General features: G+C 36.3%; 2 protein-coding genes and 1 long non-coding RNA gene across 4 annotated transcripts in view; 1 reads left to right on the top strand and 2 right to left on the bottom strand.

Moving 5' to 3' along the window:
• Positions 1-16,401, bottom strand: part of LOC118266597 (band 7 protein AGAP004871) — a 135,304-nt gene that overhangs the window by 42,920 nt on the left and 75,983 nt on the right. The gene's annotated exons all lie outside the window — the stretch shown is intronic.
• LOC118262111 (LETM1 domain-containing protein 1) lies at positions 1,297-15,778 on the bottom strand. Its single transcript, XM_035573242.2, has 5 exons — positions 15,548-15,778; positions 14,782-15,144; positions 14,049-14,340; positions 2,137-11,655; positions 1,297-1,606 (listed from the first exon to the last, which is right to left on the bottom strand). The coding sequence occupies exons 1-4, from the start codon at positions 15,646-15,648 to the stop codon at positions 11,332-11,334; spliced, it is 1,080 nt and encodes a 359-aa protein (XP_035429135.1). The 5' UTR covers positions 15,649-15,778; the 3' UTR covers positions 1,297-1,606; positions 2,137-11,331.
• Positions 10,975-14,016, top strand: LOC118262112 (uncharacterized). Its single transcript, XR_004782462.2, has 3 exons — positions 10,975-11,110; positions 11,476-11,675; positions 12,990-14,016. It is a non-coding gene; the product is annotated as an uncharacterized LOC118262112 (long non-coding RNA).

Raw genomic sequence — 16,401 nt, 5'->3', positions numbered from 1 at the left:
GACTGTAGCGACTGTTCGGGGCGCTGGAGAGCCAAACGTGTCAGATCTTCGACACGTCCCACACGCTGCTTGCTTAAAACCATAACACAACCAAAACTATTCAAAAGTATTTCGTAAAAAACACAAAAAAACTGCAATGTTGTAATATAACCTCACTTTTACTACATTAGGTACATATAACTTGATTCCTGGATAGCCAAATTTCACCAAATTTTCAGTGAGGCCTTGTTATTATATCCTCTTACAAATAAGGCTAGTTTGATTCAGTTAACACCTGGGCCCAGAAATGTATGGAGAAGTCCCCTTCTCCTTTGAAATCGCCAACCGTGGTGATTGGAGTGGTGATTGGATCCTCTCAATGAGATGAGGCTTTTGGCCAGCAGTGGTCTCTTATAAGCTGTTGAAATAACTACCACGTTTGTTGCAGTTCTCATTTGGCCCACCCCAGATGGAATAAGTACATAGTGCTGAGTTAGTCTATAGAATACTACAGTTAAAAGAACATAGTTAAAGTATTTAAATGATGACTTGCATCTACAAAAGTTTTTATGACAATTGAGAATAATGTCAGCCAAAAGTTTGGATTCATATTTGTGTCATAATAAATCAGCATAGCCTGACGCCATCTGGATTTAGGTTTCATCAGCAGTACCACTGTCGAAGGCTAGTTCCGCAAACTGTATTGCAGTAAAGTTTCTTGGTAGATGGCGTTTCTATGAATTGACAACATGCCACAACATGTTTTAAGGGTGGCTGAGGTTGGCTAGAAAAGCTAGATGGCGTTGACAACGTTAATGGCAAACTTTGTTGCTGGACTGCCATTAATGAGATAATAATATGGCGATTTTTACTGTGTCATTAATAGTTAAGTGGTTTAATAAATAATATACTCGTACAATACTCCCATATTAATCATGATTATACTGATCTTCCGATGTTTTGTTTCTGTAAAGTGTATGCCCGTGCGCGAGTTCATGAGATCGCACGTGTCTTAGTGTGTTTGTGTGCATGTATGTGTAAGTATATGTGTGTGTGATGTATTGTATTATTGTCCATGTAAATCCATGTACTCTGCTCGAAATGTAAATCCATGTACTGTGTGTGGGTGTTTCCATGTATGTGTGTTTGTTTGTGTATTTACGTGTTTGCTTGCATGCTGCACGTGTTTGTGTGTGTGTGTGTGATTGTGTGTAGGTGTACGCATTGTGCACGTTTGTTTGTTTGTGTCAATGTGTGTGTGGGGGTTTGGGAGTATGTGCAAGACATGGTATTGTTATTTTTTAAATAAAACAATAATTTCCTTGAAGGGCTATTTATTGCATGGAATACATTACAATACAATAGCTTAGATAGAGACAGAGTTCTACATGAATAATTCGTGTACACATCACCGCGATATGTAACGTGGCAAACTACAGAAAACGCTGTGATTCCAGCCTGATTGAAGATTGTGGTTTAAGATCCATGTATCCCAGCTGTTGTTTGTGTGTTGCTCCCGGCGGCTTGATTGGGGGGTCGGTACATGGATCGCGAAGGGTGCTTGCATTTTCACTAGTAAAGCCCCTTCGCTACTCCAAAACATCTGCCTCGTCTTCCTCGTTGGTAGCTGAAACAAAAAAAAAAACCCATGTCAGTCATATCATTTTATTCCAGTGTTACTAATTCGGTGGAAGGCAGATACCAGTAAGTTAAAAAAGTGGGAACCTAGAAAAAAGAATAACCTCATTACTGTCAAATGTTGCGAATTAATAGGTCTCCTTCACCAACCCCTAACGCCAGACGTTAGCACCCATCGCGCCGATTACTACTCCTGCGCACCCCTAATTAAAGTGTGAGTACGAGATGACGCCGCCGTTGCCGCCACCGCCGCTGCCGTGGATTGAAGGGACAAGACAACTATTCTACATCAAAGAATTACTAACAAACTGACAGACTGCCTCTGACTCGACTCTTGACCACGCCCTTCTTTGTTCAGTCTTGACGGAATGTTCTTCTTCGCCTGAACCGTTACTCTCCAGCAACGCTAAACAATAGTGGACTAACTGGCGACGACGTGGAGATATGAGCAGGACCCACACGTTTGAAGTGAGCTTGAAGGAAACTGTAAACAAAATTGCACAATAATTAGGTACTCACCCGCATGGGACTCCCCACTGCTATCTAAAAGCAGTGGGGAGCCAAAGAGGACTAAAGCCAATGTCATATAACTTCCATTTGCACAAAATTACGTTTTTCTCACAGGAGCTACGTCAGTACTGGCGGGTGGCGTCGGTGGCTCTGCCGTGCCGCCGCGCTGCGCCGAGCTCCTTAACGCAGGGATCCTAACTGCGCAAATGCATTTCAGGACGAAAACATACGGCACTAAAACTCGACTCACAATTTATTTATTTTTAGCGTTATCAATAAACTTATAGCAAAAGTACTCGTAATCACATAACATCGCGCTTATTTAAATTGAGGGGTCATTTATAAATGCATAATGTTAAAATGGCATCCATTGCGGCTTCTTTGTTTTCAGTGGTCTTAGGGAAGACGGCTTCAGCGACCACGTGCTGCCATGCACAGCGAGGTTCAAAGGAGACTCCCTAATTTTATTTTATTTATTTATTCATGTACATCAGGCAACAAAGGCCCAGATATCTCACTTTCGATATATCGGTGAAAGGAGAATCTCGAGAGTGGGTGGGATATCTAGGTACCATGAAGCAGTGACGCCTCGCCGATTGTCTTGTGATTCGAAGATGGAAAGGACTAGGGGGAATCAAGTTGTGCAATTCCCCCACACACTCTCCGAAATGTATCCGGTAAAAAATGGAAAGGCTTGCAACCTTAGGCTTTATGTTCAAAGCTTTGAAGCCGGGTCTCCACAAGCGCATCATCATTGATGAGGTTCTTGGCACGTTTTTCGATGTGTTCTAAGGCATCGAGCTGGTATTTAGCCGAGCCGTCCCAAAGGTGAGAACAGTACAGATATAAAACCATTGTTTATTTCTGTTCATTGCACTGTTACTTAAACTACTGATGGGGCCGGTATTTCCTATCGACTACTCTGAGAAGAAATGCCGAAACAAACTCAGAAGACTCAGTCACTTTCAAAGTGCAAACATGATTACAAAGTACATGGAAGATAATTCAAGGTTACAATATCAAATTAACAGGTCACGGACTAGGTACGCTGCTGCACGAGAAGTGAGAGTTCCAATTCTACCTTCGATTCTGACAAATATATAATTATGATATTAATTATTGAGGTCATAAGATGTGTGAGGCGTCGTATTACGCTGCTTGGTGTCACGTAACCTGCCTCGTAAACGTCGGTACGTGACATCTTTGGGCCAAAATTCTGTCTTGAGGAACTTATCGAGGTATTGAGTTGGGAATCGTACCACAAACGACTTGAAGTTTGTATTTTTACGCGGGTCCAACCTTACGACTCCCAAGGTCCAGTTGGTCTTCTTCTTCACTTACTTTACGATGTCCTCAGCCTTCGTGGAGTGATGTAGTCAGGACACATACAGCAACCTCGTAGGGACAGCTGGACGCAGCAGCATGTTAAGTCCGGTCAGTCCAGTACCGAGAAGCGCATTGATTGCAAGAAGTAGGCTTCTTCTTCTTCTGTTGAACTTTGATGAAACCATCCTCATCACACTCAGGCTTTTCTGGACAGCGCTGTACCGGAATCCTTGTTACGACTTCACAGCGCCGGTTCTGCTTACCCCTTTTCGGCTGTTTAGGTAGTGAAGCAGCTGTTGTGTTTGCGACAGCAATAAAATTGCGGCGTAAGCTAATTTGGGGACGTTCATTAATCACGTGAGACTAAATTAGGGGAGGGGGGGGGGGTACGACAAAAAATCACGAAACAACACGAGGGGACACGGTGCTTCGGCCTCATTATTTGCGATAGGCGACAAGTTCAGTTTCGCCGATTCAAAACAGCTAACTGAAACATTTTGCGCCCTCGATGTGTGTTCACGTTAGTTTCGCCTTAAGACCTACTTTCCGAAACAACATTGCGTGATAACAATATCTCAGCACGTAGTTCCTGGATGGTAGCATCAGACGTCTCCAACTTGCACTGCACCTGGGCCAGGCTTGACTTCAACGATGTAATATCCTTTAACAGTCTGATGACATCTACGTGGTCAAAAGTGACGGGCGGCAACATGTGTACCTCCTTCGCCACGAAAGTCGGAAGTTCGGAAAGTCATTGGGGTCGGTCGCCTTCATAAAGGTGATGATGTCTTGGACGCTCTTATCCGTACTATCTCTCCTCCTCGATGGCATTTGGTCGAGCTTCCCAGTAGTTTGAAAGAGTAGCATCTTGCCTTTGCTAATCTCGTCTTATTTGAAGTTCGACGTACAAAACTGCATGATGCCGATCTCGTCCATGGTGTCCCGTCATCAAAAAAGGGGCGCCAAAGAAATTTCGCCCAGGGCGCTAATAGTGCTAAAACTTGTAAACTCTTCTGATGTTTCAATTTATGCATATTTTTATGATCACTTCCGTAGGTCACATGTTGACTAGACCATCATAAGTAGCTATTATAAGAAAGTCCTCATGAAAGGAACCGCGGGCAACAGCTAGTTTAAAACAGGACGTTTAATGCTACGTGTGTTTTCAAAAATCCAGTGAACTTTACACTGTCCGACAGTTCTCAATATTTGCATCGTTGCACATAGTACGTTCCGATTTTATTCATTAGAAGAGAAATTATTTGCTGTTACATTTTAATACCAATTATTTCGACAAGTTAATTGACTACACATATGTAATAAAATGTGGGATTAAAAATTCTCCCCTGTGAATCATTTTATACGCAGAAGTCGTCTCGCATCCTGTGAGAGGGATCTGATTGTGTACCTATCTGTGCTAGTATATGTCTTAAAAATCAATACCGGACAGCGTTGTATGTATGCAATAGTTATGAAGATGTATATCTGGTTTGTTTATCGTAAGCGTTGAGTAAAGAGAGGATTTGAGTTTCAGGCTTTCTTCGGAAAAGCCTCATTTTCGCCTCGTGATCAGGTGCAAAGATTACTGACGAGCAAGGGGGTTAAAATTTAATTCGATTGGTAAAAGTATTATTAGGTTTTGTTGGTTTTTTCAATACCTAGATACTGAAATGGTGTATGGCAATAGACCCCTGGTTCTATAGGATGCAATATTTAGGTGCACGTCATGAAAATTAATTAAATAATTAATGTAAGTAGGTAGGCTATGCCAAAAAAAATATAATTAGCAGTGTTGTTGGTGACTTATTGCAGATAAAACTGAATATATTGAAAGGAACTCATTAAGCTTTATTTAGCCATTTTGTATTTGGGAACTTCTTCTCTTTGAACTCTATCGATATAACCATCGATCTATGGAACTTTTGTCTGGATTTCTCTATTTCCCCTTTATAAATGACATGTTTGTGTAGTCCCTTAATCGACTCTTACGACATCTTTTTAGCCAGCCGCAATTAACAAGTATCTGAATCACGGAATACTAAAAACTAGTCTGAACATGTTTGCATTAATCTAGTACATACTGTAAGGTAACGGGAACACAAAGTTCTACTACTTGCCGATAGAGGGCATTATACTCAAAATTTTACTGGGATTTTAGTTTTAAAAATGTGCTATCAATGACACTTAGTAGCCGAGCCTAGCATCTGGTATGAGGTGACTAACTTACCTAAATTAGGTACTCATAACTGGGGAATAGTTAGAATTTAAGATGAAAGAAATCAAGTGGCATCTGACAAATTTATTTAAAATAAAAATATTTAGCAATCTAGAAAATGTAATAAGTAGGTATTCGCAATAGCAATAGCAGACACAGATTAAGTGTAATTCGCTACGCTTAAAAACTAAATAATTATTTACAGTTACTCATTAGGTACATCTATCATATTGGTAGGTGCCGATACGCAGCTTATTTTAGTAGTTTAGAACAAGAACAAATATTTTAGGTAAAATAATTGTAAAACAGCTTCAAGTTTTAATTGCAAAATAAATACCTAATGTTTTGTTAGGTCAACCAGAAATTGTAGTACATTGTACATAACGTTTATTTTGCTAAGGTGTTACCCACCAATCGATTGATTGTCGATCGATGGTAAAATGGATTAGTCGCTGTCGATCAATAGTTTCTACCAGATCGAAACGGTTGCATCCAGAATATTATGCGTTTGCGTCTCCATAATAATTATAATACATGGTAGAATATGGGGTTAATCGATCAACGTCGACCGATGCCATCGGCCTTCAGTCAGACAACATCGACCCATGTAAATCGATAGCATAATCATTCGACGACTGATCGACTGGTGTGGCAACACCACCTTAGATACCACGGTTGAAAGAAAATCTGATTTCCTAAATGTAATTACAAGTGTATTACGTTGATAATAATAGTGTGTTAATACTGTGAATGTGGTGCATGTCTATAATTGGCATAAGCACATGCTCTTGTGTCTTTATCTTGTCTTACTTTAATGTTGGTGTTTATTCTGTGCCTTATAATAATAAATAAATAAACAAATAATAGAGTAGGTATTTAATTGACTGTCGACAGAAATCTATTGGTAGACATTTGTCTACCAATAGATTTCTGTCTGTCGTATGACAATTTTGTCATACGGTTAATTTCACACACAAGTTTGAGGGGTAAAACGATAACCGAAGCTAGCATAACTAGTCAATTGACTTGTTTTGTTAATAGACATTTCAACACACACAGCTTAAAGTTGCTTTTCCACCAGAGATGTACTACGCTACGTGTTGATGCCTTTGGTTTACACCAATCATATTCATTGGTACATAGCATAGCACTGGTGGAAATGGACTCAGCTAAGCTATGATTTTTGTATGGAAAGATGCGTGCTATAGATGTGTGACATAGTTGGCTTCCCTACTATCGATACATTGCATACTCGAGCTGGGCATCTTCTTCGCACAGTTACATAGCTTAGTATGAGTGGAAAAGCACCCTTTAGGAGAAAATAGTGTTCCTTCGCATTATGTGTATAAATATGTTCAATCAAATCTATACTTTATGTATCATAGATATAAGGTATAATCTCATATAATAATTTCAAAACTGTAAACAGAATCCTCTCGTTTATTTTCAATCAACACAAACAACGCATAGATACATAAAATAAATAAAAAAATATAGTGCAACCCAAATCAGATAACAATTTATTAAAACAGTCAACTATTGTATGTACAACAATACCTAAGGAATTATTATTCTTACAACCAAACCGTTTATAATACTGTTAGTGAACAACAAAACAATGAAATAAACAGTTAAGCTTCATATCCAGAATAAATAATGTATCGAAATTAAATGTTTCATTGCAAACATAACTTTTCGTATTTTTTTTAATAAAACACCACAAGGATGATGACAGGGTATGTAAATTATAAATCTATTGAGTCCATCAGTTAGGTAATGAATCGGGAACTTTGATTATTTTTATCTAAGTATTGTTAGATTCTCGAGTGGGAGCTAATATATCATTTCTACGTATAAAACGTACTTAGAATTGTCGTCACGAGATGATTCAAATCAATATATCTTCTAAAGTATTTGTTTTTGTAACAAAATAAAAAATACTTGTCTAATGTTTTAAAATAATCTACAAGACAGACATTAAAAGAAGTCTGTTAATAAAAATAATATTAGTGATCTACGCTATTTACAAATTAGGATGATTATATTTTTATACACCATTTACTATGCATATGAAGCTAAATAATAACAAGGAAATTGTGATTACTATGTACCTTAATGAGAAAATTAAAATTGACGAAATACATTCGGTCGTCGGTAGAGGACGGATAAATAGATTTTTTGAATATCATTATAATTTTTTTGGTAAAATATTATGTACTTACATACTTTACAATACAACAGCTAGGCATATGATATTGCTTTTAGCGATATTTACATTAGCAAGTATCGAAACCCTTAGTAAGAGTTTGCTTTATGTTTAAAGTAATCGAAACGAGAGCGTGTTCGGCGTTCTGATTGGCTGGCGCGAATGAACAAACCAATCAGAGCGCTGAACTCACACTCGTTTCGTTTTCGTCCAACGTAAAGGAAACTCGTACTAAGGGTACTGATGGTAAGCAATCAGCACTATAGACACCTCCGCAACACTTGTGGAGTTACAAGTGCGTTGGCTGTCTGACAAGTGCGTCGTCAGAGTAAAATCTACTAGTTATTATTTCCTACAAAGAACATTAGCAAAATAAAGAACAGTACCTACCCTTAGTACGAGTTTGCTTTACGATTAAAGTAATCGAAACTAGAGCGCGTTTGGCGCTCTGATTGGCCGGCGCGAATTAACAAACCAATCAGAGCGCCGAACACGCTTTATAAAGTACTCGTACTAAGGGTACTGAAAAAATATTGCTCGTTTCATTGATTGAGCATGAATTTGTATACAATTTAGCATTCGATTACAAAAATGCTTTCCAAAAATAGTTTTAACCACCACTATTAGTGTAAACCATACAATATGTAGTGTATACTTATGAAAAATATTGTATTATACAATTGTGCATACTTACAAATAGTTTTATAAGGTAGAAATTAATAGTTATTGTAGTGTATTTAAATAATAAACTGTACGAAGGGTACAGCCTACAGGTAAGGAGGTTAATAGTTTAGCAAAAATAAGTAAGTTTTCAAGGAGCTAAGACATTTGGTATACAGGTATAAAAATAAACATCGATTCAGTGCAGATCAGTTATTGCTTTACTAATTTGGTTTAACGAAACTATACGATCAATTCAGCAGTCAACTAGTGTTTACTGTCTCTCTACTACTTTGCCAATAACTTTTTCTAATATTTGTTGAAGGCTGGGTCCAGTCAAAACAGCTTAATATAGGATTTATATAATATAAACGGAACGCTCCCAAACGCTACAAACAGGTGAAGACAAAATTGCTGACAAGAAAAAATGAGTTTAATTTTCAAACAAAAAAGGTACTTATTCAAAAATGAATTTATTTTATATAATAATACTTTAATCAACTGCTGATGTATGAATAGCACTAAAACAAAAACGATTAAAATTATAATGGAGTTGCCAGCATTGTATGTAGAATTGTTCTTACTCTATTTGTTTGCTTACCAGGTGGGACTGATGTACGGTGAGTTCTGTTAATTCTCTATACAGGGTGTAAGCGGAACGCTCCCAAACGTCGCAAACAGGTGATGGTAAAAAACGTGTATTATTTTAAAAAAATAAAGAATTCAATGTTTATTTTAAGTAATAATAGTTGTAATCTAATGCTGAATGTTAATATAGCATGAATAATACAAACACAAAAACGATTAAAATTATAAAAACATAAACAATTTGTGGCGTTTTTCGGGAGCGTTCCGCTTACACCCTGTATGTAGACATACACAACCTCAGTCTATTTTAGTGCCATCTGATGAGTAAACAATGGTAGGCTGACCATTTAGCTAAGTTTATACAACCAAACACTCATAGCGTTCGCGCAGTTAGTTCTAATTCTAACACAACATTTTTATAACACTCATTAAGCAATTATATTAACACATTGTAGTCTTAATAAGACAAAATATTTAAGTCAATAATATGTTCATATTGTCGCTCCAGATAGTATTAACATTGAGGAGTTCTTACAAAATAAATCTAGACGTTTCACGTCAATAAATAGGAAGTTGCTTAAAAATAAACGTTTAACATAACACAGGTAACATTGCTTATATATATCACTACGTTATTGCGTGTTTAGCGTCCATTTTAAATTAGACTAATATAACTAAATAGGAAACAATTTCACTTGGGCTTTGATTATAGTCAAATTTTGTTGTCAGTTACATACAAAATACAACATTTTGGCCGTGGACACTATTGTTTATCTGTCTTGATCAACTATTTACACGACACTTACGTAATTGTTTACCATTTTCTATCACCTCCATAGAATGGCTTAATTACTTTTCATAGAATGGCATTATAATAAAATTACCTAAAACAACGTTTGCATGTCTGTGTGGTGAAATAATAATGCTGTAGGTACCTACAATAAAAAGCCAACGTGAAGAGGCAAACCGCGGGACATATAGCCCGAAAATACTAGAGCATGGCAGAAGCAAGGTATACAGTAGCGGTGGACGTGGGCTTGAGAGTTTTATGGATTAGGAGGCAAACGAACAGGCGGATCACCTGATGGTAATATGAAAGCATTCATCTTGCAATGTTATACAATCTTCAATTAATGAAAGTGTACGTAGGACACGCGGTTACGTGGACAATCAATGGACCTTACTGCAACAGATCTCATCTGATTTTGGCGTGACAAACTGTTACTACATGTTATTGTTTTTGTTTACGCTCAAAGAAGCTCGACATTATTTCAAGATTCATACCACATAATCTATTTTTAGATTGGACAACAATAATAGTCAAACTATAACGATATAATATATTATCATTTGTGATTTATGAAGTACGAAGTTAAACTTCTTTTATTGACTAAGATGGTACATGAGTCTGCATTCACTGCAAGTAACTGACAACTGACAACTATTTCCCATATCTATATAACATAACAATCAGAAGTAATGTAACAACAAACAAGTAATGTACACAAATACCTCCAGTTTACTTTCTGTCTGTCTACTTCTTGTTAAGTTACTTTTAACTATTTCAAATATTCGATAAGTGTCTTCAAACATTCGTTTTACTGAGATATTAAGCATAATATGCAATAATTTCAAATTATTACCGTTTCTTCACTTACCTATTTAAATTAACAATAAATAGAACAAAATTATAATATTTAAATGTACATATAATAATAGCTGAATTGAATGGATGATGCAGACAATAAATAACTAACACAAACGATCTTGTTCTTAAAACTACAAAGATACCACAAGGTTTTGGAAACGATATCCAACGAGTACTTACAATGCATTTTTTGCTCCCTAGATGGCGCTAAAGAAGCAAAAAGCTCGTAAAAATATCTAACTATCTATCATGTGCGATAGTTATAATTTAGTCAGCTGTCGAATTTATGTCAATTATTTGGAGAAATATAAGCGCTAACGACATTCAGTTAAGAGACCAGGTAAAGACATAGAGATGGAAAGAAAATCATAGTTTAGACATCCTTAGTGTTTTGAATATTACATTTTTGACAACATCAACTTTCCTATAACCCTGTGTCATTAGCAGAAATGTAAAAATATCATATTCCTCAAACCTACCACTCGCAATATTACAAACTATCAGAACTTACATTTTGGCTTTTGTTGTTATAATACTTACAAATCTATAGATATAAAACATTTAGTATATTAACACCCAATTTTGTGAATGATTGTAAGCTAAGAAAATAGGTGTGTGTAACAAGAGTGAGTATGAATTTTTGTCAACATTTTGTGATATTTTCAACCATTTCGACAACCAATTTTTCATTTCTTGGTTTGTTAGGTGACTGCCGTTCAAACCTCTTAAGTGGCAGGCGTACCGCAGCGTGTCCATCGTCAGCGCATCCACCCCACCTTCCCTGATGATCGCTTTGTCCATTTCCAGCAACAGAAATGCTCTATACTTCAATTTGTTCTTCCTAAATATCGTTCTCCGTAAACCATGCATTTTTAACAGATGACCCTGGAATTTATATATAGATAGTAAGTCAATGTAAACATAAATGGTACGTTTTGTGTATTGAGAATAGTTAGCTTCGCTAAATATATAACACGCTAACAGTAACTATTTTACTTTGGTCGATTTCACAATTTTGATAGATTTTATTATACATACTAGATAACTATGTAGTATAAAATGTTACCAAATCAAAATATGCCTTTATACCAGATGAAAACATTAATTTCTCACTTGTAATAAAAAAATACATTTATATAATATGTATATGTAATATATTTCATGATATTTTGTATGGCAGTGGCTGATGATACAATATGCTTTCGCTTTAGTATAGGTTTACATACAATAAGATAATTGGTATTAACTGACAATCGACATTTGGCTGCGCAATGCTTGCGATGTGCAAAGCAGTTCATGAATATGTGGGCTTGCGTGGCTTGAACTGGCCATATAACATAAATTTTATGTCCCACGACAGCTATAACGTATAGAAAGCAACGTCACGCCTTTTATCCCCGAAGGGGTAGGCAGAGGTGCACATTACGACACGTAATGCCGCTATAAAATGTACACCCACTTTTCACCATTTGTGTTATAAGTTCCATGTAATAGGGGTCGAGCCTATTGCCATATACTAGACACAATTCCAGACTCCGTGCTACTACTGAGAATTTTTCGAAAAACCGAAAACACCCCAATAAACTTTGCCCGACCCGGGAATCGAACCCGAGACTCCTTGTTCGGCAGTCGGACTTGCGACCACTCGACCAAATAAACAGTCATCTGATAGTAGCACAGCATATTATGAAGTATTGATCAATACAATGTGATAGGGGCCAGACTTCTAACCCGTTAAGGCTGAATACTACATCTAATTTTATCGACAAAAGTCCTGGGTCGAAGGGGTCGAATCCCCTCCCCCTAAAAATTATGGCTATTTTAATATTTTTTTTACTTTTTTTGATATCAAAGGTTGTATGCGTCGTAGAAACAAAAAAGACGACAAACGGTAGCTAATAACCTTAGCTAACTAATTCATTACTTTTTTCTTATGTTTGATAATGTTTTGGTGAGAAAAAAAATCATTTGTGAATTATTCTTACCGAAAAAATCACTATTTTCCTATATTTTCAATTAGGGGTTCAATCCCCCATATTATTTTTTTTGTCGATAAAATTAGATGTAGTACTCAGCCTTAACGGGTTAGAAGTCCCACGCCTATCACATTGTATAACAAACATTATTGATAGATTGCCATTGAAGAGTAATGGCGTTTTATATTGTCACTGATAAGCTCAACGTAAACAAAATACTCATATTTGTTTATTTGTCCGTAGTGTTGACAACTATGGTCCAGCCCACACAGGTGGAAGCGGGGTGAAAATACTGCGAAATTTAATCAATCAAAAGTAAACCTTAACTAGTATGGCATACAGATGAAAACCGCATGCCAAAGAAGCATGATGACGCACCACTCGCCTAACGTCTTTAGCATGACGTTTTTCGCCGTAGAAATTATAGATAATCAAAAACAACATGGGTTATAACTTGGGAAAAATATGAGATTACTGACTTTGATTTTTTTAAGTCTAGCAGGACGCTTGTCTTTTATGTTAGGTAGATATGTACAGTGTGAATTGCGGACCGTTGGTAAAGGAATATTATGTGGATTATGTAACAAATATTATTACAAGTTATTTGGTCGCAGGTGCTGTTGCTAAGCGAGAAGTTTAGGATTATATGCTCATATTTTTCAATTTCTCAGTAATATCATGGTACCTGACATTGCACTCATTGTCAGAGAGAGTATCTCTCTCTCTCCAGGAATTTATGACTTGGATTGATACATACATTAGTTATATGGAGCAAAGCGTGCAATAGCATAAAACAGATCATCAACAACACATAGTTATTATAGTTATTAACAATATGTTTGGTGTTTTTACTAGTATTCCTTATTTACTATTGGTAGGTAGTCTAGTATTTGGTTTCGATGTAATATATTACACACATGCAATTTACACTTGTAATATAGATGCATTTACTTTCGCTTACAAAGAATTAGCAACTATTTAGGCATGGCAATATGAAAGTATGGGTTAAAATACAGGTAAATATTTTTTTTGCAATGTGAATACAACATTGATTCACACACAATAGGCGGAATCAACAGAGCATACCAAAGTTGGCAGATAAAACATGTTAAAAATACAAAGAGGATAAAAACATAATCATCACACATAATTGTATAAAGTAGCACTACTTTATATGTAGTGTATGATGATTATATCTTATATGATTATCTTATGATTAGTCTTGTATATCAAATATTCTCAACAAAAGGGTTATTTCAATGTGCAAGCTAGTTAGATACTTAATTGATAGATAGTACTCACCGCATGTGCATAGGTCAAAGTGCTTAGCTCATAAGGTTGATTTTCCATAAACAATTCTTTACAGGCTATAATATCATCAGGCTTAGGGTGCACTCCAGATCCAAGTAATCCCAAGATTCTCTTCCATTTATCTCTAAGCTCACTATTTGGTATTGAGTCTAATTTTGCCTGTAGAGCTCGGAACACCGGTTTATTATTCCGTAAGCGTTCCGCCAAATCTTGAGTTGAGAATTCTAATTTTTGTTGTATAGACCAGAAATGGGAGCAGAGGAGAGTCCTTGGTTTTAAAAATCTGGAAAAAGTATTTCACTAGTAAGATTTAAGTTATGTTGCAAGATGATATATTATATGTACATAATATAAATACAGTAATTCAAAATCAAAGTCAAATCATTTTCATTCCAATTAGACTATCAATATATACTTTTGAAATGTCAACAATTAATTAATAAATAAGTAATGTCTATCAGTCTGTACATCATTGAAGCTAGGTGCTTGTTCTAAAGTGTAGCTTTGTAATCTTACTTAGTTACTGAAAAGATTTAAGTGTAATTATTATTTTTTAGTTCTACATGCATTTTTTAAGGGATGTGAAGGACATGAAAAATCTGAATTTGTTATGATCATTAAAGCTTATGTTACAGCAACAACGAAGAGATACAAATGTGTTGCCAATCAAGTAACAAATGGGTTTTAGAATAACTAAGTAGCTAATTACAGATCGAGTACTTACGCTAAAGGAAAAATGACATAGTTTCCAAAAGGTACAGCAGAAAGTATCAGCACTGGTGCTATTCTCCACATGTCTGAAGGCATCTTCTGAAATAATTCAATCTCCTGTCTCGTCATTTTATTAAATCCTTTATCTTTTGTCATTTTGAATCGTAATGATATATATGTTTTGAGGTCTCGTAGAAAATCTTTGATTCCCACACTAAACACTCTGTACATTTTCACCGCAGTGGGGAATCTGTTTTCTAAGACATTTGTGTAATTCTTTACATAATCAATATACCTCTGTACAACATATGTCCTTAATTTTTCTTTTTCGCTTTTTAGTACTTTTGTATGTTTTAATCTGGTTGTTGTGAAACATCTGAAAACATGATTGTAAGAGCTGAATAAAAATTGTACTAACAGTGTAGGTACTGTTAATGAATGATGTAATAAGTAGTAACAAAAGTTTTAATAATTTTTGTAGGTAATTTAGAAATTATTAGGTAAACTTAGAATGTGATGAATTTTTGACGTATAAATATTTGGCGTCAAGAAATAATAAGAAGACTTCTTGTAACTATCAAGGCTTTGTGGAAGGCCTTAAGTGGCGTTAACTGTAGGAGCACATTGGTCACGGCCTTGTAAAACGGTGTTCATTATATTTAACTTTCTGCTAATAGATTTCTTTGTAACACAAGATATGTTAAAAATAAAAGTGGTTTTGGCTCCAAAACACATTGTTTACGACTTGGAATTGCGTATGTATTAGACGATTTACTCACTTGTACTTGTTTATCTGATGACATTTTGTATTAAATACGTAACTGGAGCGACTGCTCTGAACTAATATATTTGATAATGTTACGACTCGTTGCAAAGGCATCACGTTTAAGTTTTAAAACAATACAAAACAACTTTTACGATTTTATAACCAAAATTCTAGTTTCGATAATTTTCAAAAGACTTCGCTGCACGTCAACTTCATGTAATTCATTTTGACAAGAATGACAGTTGAAAATCATTCGTTCATTGACAGGGTTGTCAGCATCTAATAAATGTTGTACCATTATAATTTATGAAGTTTATATTAATAAAGGAATTATGCAAATGTATAATAGTGACAAATTTAATATTAATATATAATAATGGAGTACGCATTCTTTTTTTTACATATCGTTGAATTCGGCTAGCAATCGCTTTCAAATAAAACCTTCTGATCAAGAGACAACGACACCTTGCGGCATCTGTGACGTAATCGGAATTGTCAGATTCTTACTGACTAAAAACCACTCTGTTCCTCTTTTTGCTTTTAAAGGGGGAAAATCATCCAATAACTTCTCTCGCCTGGGGCGAGGCGAGAGGGAGTGTCAGACTCTTACTGACTAAAAACTACCCCGTTTCTACTCCTGCTTTGCGAACTGGAGCCGAGTGGAGCCCCGGTAAACCCGCTAGGCAGTCCGCGGCTCCGGATCAGGCATCAGCCCTACTGGGCCCCATCTGTGTTGGTTTGATGGTTCTTTGAGGCGTGCGCGGAACGCGACGCGCCGCACACACGGATCTGGTTCTGTTCGAGCGGCGAGCTACCCTTGCTCGCCGTCCGTAGGCCCGCACTTACGGTGGCCGAAGATCGTCGCGC

Source organism: Spodoptera frugiperda, chromosome 25, assembly GCF_023101765.2.
Source record: "Spodoptera frugiperda isolate SF20-4 chromosome 25, AGI-APGP_CSIRO_Sfru_2.0, whole genome shotgun sequence".
In the NCBI taxonomy this organism is placed as follows: Eukaryota; Metazoa; Arthropoda; class Insecta; order Lepidoptera; family Noctuidae; genus Spodoptera; species Spodoptera frugiperda.
Note: the sequence above shows the minus strand (reverse complement) of the source record. Positions and strands in the feature narration are given on the sequence as shown.

Coding starts and splice junctions, on each gene's coding strand:
- LOC118262111 (XM_035573242.2), bottom strand. CDS start 15,648: ATGCCTTTGCAACGAGTCGTAACATTATCAAATATATTAGTTCAGAGC. Junction 15,145..15,547: donor CATCAGATAAACAAGTACAA/GTGAGTAAATCG, acceptor TCATGTTTTCAG/ATGTTTCACAACAACCAGAT. Junction 11,656..14,048: donor CTTTGACCTATGCACATGCG/GTGAGTACTATC, acceptor TATAAATTCCAG/GGTCATCTGTTAAAAATGCA.